At 59.6% G+C, this 5,152-nt stretch overlaps 1 protein-coding gene across 1 annotated transcript; it reads right to left on the minus strand.

Moving 5' to 3' along the window:
• Nucleotides 1–406: 406 nt before the first annotated feature.
• Nucleotides 407–3,374, minus strand: LOC147965311 (uncharacterized; the record flags this gene model as incomplete). The annotated part of the gene is made up of 1 exon (XM_087527657.1): nucleotides 407–3,374. A coding segment is annotated over one exon (909 nt), but the record flags the coding sequence as incomplete, so codon positions are not given.
• Nucleotides 3,375–5,152: the final 1,778 nt, after the last annotated feature.

Consider the following 5,152-nt stretch of genomic DNA (forward strand, 5'->3'; position numbering starts at 1 on the left):
GGAGAAGGTGGCGGAGGTGGAGGGTTCGCTTGATCCCCACCATTGCGTTGCGGATTCAGACGCATTGGAGGAGCCATCCTGAAGAGGGTGACATCCGTTAGAACCAAAATAGACATATAGACAAGCCGAATCAACAGATAGAAATTGCAACATATAGTCTTCACAATAAACATTTGAACAGAGATTGAACGAATGAATTTGAAAGTTAATATTACACGACCATTAAGGTGAGAAGCCACTTAGATAAAGGTTGATGAATGAAACAACAAGGTGCGGTTGGAACAATGTCGTGGTGGGAGCACGGCAGATTCCAAGGGATGGCTAAAGATAGGAGGAGGCTCGAGGGCACTGGTGCGCTCCAGAGGCGAAGTCGGCATGAGCGAGCACGGGACGCAAGACATACCTAGATTCGGGGCTCTCCGGAGAGATAATACCCCTAGTCCTGCCGAGTGTAGTTGATGTGTATCAGTACAGAATTGCTCCTAGAGATGTATGGAGGAAGAAGGAAGGCAGGCCAAGGCCTAGGCTGCTCCCTCTCCTTGGGTGTTGCTTGCTACGTGTGTGTTCTACTGATCAGTCTCTCTGTGTTCGCCTGAGGGCTCCTGGGGGGTTTTATAGGACAACCCCTAGGGGTACAATGTAATGTTACAAGGCCGTGGGGCCGGGTTGTTATCGTCCGGGAAGGAGGCGGGAACGAGCATCCGCGGGCATGATCGAGCGAGAGGAGTCCCTGGGGTCTTTATCAACAGACGCACAGGGACAAGATACACTATGGATGATGGATGAGCAGTGCACTATAGATGATAGTGTAGCACTGTAGATGATGATGATGATGATGATGATGATGATGATGATGACGATGGATGCATAGTGTCCGCTTATACAGCAACAATAACCAGGGTACGGCCATCACGTCCGTGCGTGTCGATGGGACGTCGTAGTTTACTTCGGGTAGCCGGCTTGCTGGAGAAGCCGGCCGCGGGCGTGAGTCGGAGCAGCCGACCCGAACAGGTGGGCACCCTGTCCGGCTCGCCGTCTTGGGACTACCCGGGGGTTATCCCCCCGATAGTAGCCTTCGGGAAACTTGAAAAGTTGGGCGGAGGGTTTGTGCTGATGTTGATGTAGACGATGTTGTTGAAGACAGCCAGCTGCGGGTTGCAGCTGGCGCGGCCTACTTCCTGTGGGGGCGCTCGAGCGCACCCACTGGATGTAGCCTCTGAGCCTCCGGGCAACTTTGGAAAAGTTGGGCGGAGGGTCTCGCTGTTGATGATGAAGCCGACGGCAACGTCGAGGGTGCTGGGTGCGGACGCGGAGTCCGCCGGTCGAGTGGGGCGCGCGAGCGCGCCCACTGGGTGTAGCCTCCGAGCCTTCGGGCAACTTTGGAAAAGTTGGGCTGAGGGTCTTGTTGTTGATGATGCGGACAGTGGTGTCGAAAGTGCCGGTTGCAGCTGGCGTCGGGCCTGCAACCAGCGCAGCGTCTTCCCAGCGGGGCACGCCGGCTCACCCGCTGGATGTAGCCTTCGAGCCTTCGGGCGAGGAGGGGAGTTCCCCGCAGAGATGATCGTGCAAAATACAAGGTTAGTCCGCGCAGATATATCAAAATTTTGCTTTTAGCATTGTAGGTCTTATGCAGAGGGTGCCGACTCGGTTTCGTCCGAGCTCCCTTCAATCTTTTTCATGTCCCCTCCGCTCTTTGGCTTTGCCTCTTGTAGCTGTTATGAAGAGTGGCCGCGGAGTGGAGCATACAATAATCAGACTACAGGAGCGGATTCAACCGAGTAGATACTCATAAAGGAAACGGCCAGGTTGCCCAAGTCGTCTTCTCTCGAACGTTTTTCGCGTGGGGTGACCTTCAGCTTTTGCTCTCGCTTGCCGGATAGCCGCGCTGCAGTCTGTGGCTGAGAGTGGACCTTCGGTACAGTATGCGCTACTAAGTCGTCTGCAGGAGCAAACGTATCGGGCCCAGACTAGCTGGCGTCGGGGCGAACAGGAGTGCAACCGTAAAGAAGCGGATGTGGTCCCCGAGTGTTACCCGGGGTTATCCGGTTTTGTGTGCACGGTGCGAAAATATACGGGTGAGGAGCTCATATTGGTTTTCGTGTAGACGAGGAGGATGTTGTTGATGATGGCCGGCTGCCGACTTGCAGTCGGCGGATCCCAGTCGGCGGATCCCACCCACTGAATGTAGCCTTTGAGCCTCCGGGTGGCTCGAGGGGTGCCCCCAGCCGGTCGGACCCGACCGGCCAGGCGTCGAAGAGGATCGGCTCGCCAGCCGGCCAGGCGTTGGCAGGCGTTGGCACAGGCGACCGAAGACGTCCATCACACATTTTTCGGCTGGCGTCTATTTTTTAATCCGGCATCACTTTCCAGCTGGCAACTCCTTTTTTACACAGCCGGGTTCTTTTTCTTTCTTCTCTGCATGAGCAGCATGCAAGAGCAGGACGCGGCGGAAAACGGCAGCCGGGTCACGACAGAAGCCGGCGCCGGGTTGCGGGGAAGCCAGCGGCCGGGGCGCTGCAGAAGCCGGCAGGCCGGATTGCGGGGAAGCGGGCGAGCTGGCAGGAGGCCGGGTCGCGGAGAAGCCGGTGCGGGCGAAACCGGCAGGCCGGGTTGCGGGGAATCCGGTGCAGGCAAAGCCGGCAGGCGGGGTTGCGGGGAATCCAGCGAGCGCAGGAGCCGGCCCGGCGGCGCGGGGGCATGAGTCCCGCGGGCGCGCGGCTGCAGGCGCGGTTTGGGCCAACGAAGTTTGGTGCGGGACGGGGACGGGCGTCACCGGCGCAGGTACCGCGGAACAACGCAGCGACGCGGCGGTGCGGGCGGAGTGGGCGCGCAGGAGGTGGAGCCGACGTGTGCGGACGCGGAGCAGAGGATGCGCGCATGATGAAGCAGAGCAGGTGACGCAAGGGCGAGCCCGCAACGGGCGGAGCGGCGACAGGTGGGGCGAGCCGCAGCGGAGGCGTCGGCGACGGAGGCCGAGCTCGGGCGGGCGGACGCCCGCACGGGCGTGGAGCAGAGGCTCGGCGCGGGTGGAGTGGCGGGGGAGCCCGAGCGGAGGGTGGGCGCGCGGGGCTCCTGTTCGGGGTCGGGAGTGCGCGGAGACGGGGAGGAGGAGCTCGTGCTCCTGGGAGCCGCGGGAGGCTTGAGGCGGAGCAGGGCGCGGCCGGAGGCGGCCAGGCGACGCGTGGGGCACGCGAGTGGGGGCATGGTTGCCGAAGCTGAGCAGCGGCAGATGGCGGGAGGACGAGTCCGGCGGCGAGAGCGGCGGGCGGAGGCGGCGGCGGGCCACCGGCAGGGGAGCCGGCAGGATGGAGACGGTCTGCGAGGCTGGGGATCCATGGCCGGTCTTGGCCGTGCAGCGTCCATGGCCTTGGCTGTCATGCCCGCGTGCATGGGAGCGCCACGACGGAAGCCGAGGGCGGCCAGGATGGAGGAGGCCCGGGGGAGCGGGTTGGAGCAGCGCCTGGGGCCGTCGGCGCGCGGCCGCGGACGAGAGACCCAGGGAGCAACGCGCGCGTAAGGGGGCTAAGATGAGGTGTGGAGGCCGGTGCTCCAGCTCGGGGTCGCGCGGGGCGGAGGAGGCCCGGGGGAGCGGGTTGGAGCAGCGCCTGGGGCCGTCGGCGCGCGGCCGCGGACGAGAGCCCCAGGGAGCAACGCGCGCGTAAGGGGGCTAAGATGAGGTGTGGAGGCCGGTGCTCCAGCTTGGGGTCGCGCGGGGCGGAGGAGGCCGAGCGCGGAGGAGCGAGTGTGCAGGGGCACCCACTGGTTGTGGACGGCGCCGGGATGGCACCGGGACGGCGCGTCGGGGCCGAAGACGACGAGGACGTCGCCGGGACGGTGGCTGGGCACACGGCAGCCACGGCGCGGTGGAATGGTGACGGGTGCCGCACTCGGTGTTTCCATTCTTCACCGGAAATTTTACTCTCCATTTTTTGTACTACTACGCCAAACGAGAAAACAATCGAGAGAAAGAGATCGAACTTGAGCTGCATCCTTGGGTGGCTATCTCGGTGGCCTAACTCGCCGGAGATGCCGGGAGAGCGGATGGCAGGGCCGTGATAGCAGAGGAGAGGAAAATAGGCAGGAACTAGCGGAGGCGAGCATGACCGAGCGAGAGGAATCCCTGGGGTCTTTATCAATAGACGCCCAGGCACAAGATACACTGTGGATGATGGATGAGCAGAGCATCGTAGATGATGGTGTAGCACTGTAGATGATGATGATGATGGATGCACAGTGTCCGCCTATGCAGCAATAGTGACCAGGGTACGGCCGTCACGTCGTGCGTGTCGAAGGGACGTCGTAGTTGACTTCGGGCAGCCGGCTTGCTGGAGAAGCCGGCCCCGGGCGCGAGTCAGAGCAGCCAACCCGGACAGGCGGGCACCCCGTCCAGCTCGCCGTCTTGGGACTACCCGGGGGTCATCCCCCCGACAAACAAATAAGTGGTAAGGATCACCCAATCACATACCAAATATCTGCGGGAAGAATAACTAAGAGCTATTTGAATTCTCACCTATAAACTCCTGAAACTTTTTGATTATGCAATCTGGTGTTGGGGATACAGGGAGGCACAATTTATATCACACAACTAATAAGCCCTACGCTCCAGCTGTATTCATCTGTCAACACATAATCAAGAAAACTTCGAAAATCGTGTACCTCAACCTTCGAAAAGCATCCATTATACGAGCTGTGGCAATACTCCCGAACTCCCTCCCCAGTACTGGGCGGCGTCGAGGTTATCTCACCACTAACTACATAAAAGAGATTTTCGATGTCGGCGAACTCAGGTATTCCAGAACTGCAATGATAAAATTGTGACGACAACACCTCGGAGCTCAACTCCCTGGGACATTGGCACAACCCCTAAATGTCAGGAGGCACCAAGAACAATGTTCTTGTCACAGGAATATCGGAACGATCCCAAGATACCCGCGTGATCCTAAAAAAATAGTGAAAATGGGGAGAGGAAAATCAAAACATCTATGTCAGGAGACCTCACCAGAGCGACGAAGAGGGCCGAAGAGTAAAAAGAATCCTACTCTCCGATATATATAATCCTAAGACTCAAAACATTTTTGTTCTAGACTCAACAACGTAAGTGATTCGATCAAGCAGGGGGCTCCTAAGTCGGGAATGGCTTTGATTACCAACT

The sequence above is a fragment of the Triticum urartu genome, chromosome 6A, assembly GCF_056163025.1.
Source record: "Triticum urartu cultivar PI428250 chromosome 6A, HENAU_Tu73, whole genome shotgun sequence".
In the NCBI taxonomy this organism is placed as follows: domain Eukaryota; kingdom Viridiplantae; phylum Streptophyta; class Magnoliopsida; order Poales; family Poaceae; genus Triticum; species Triticum urartu.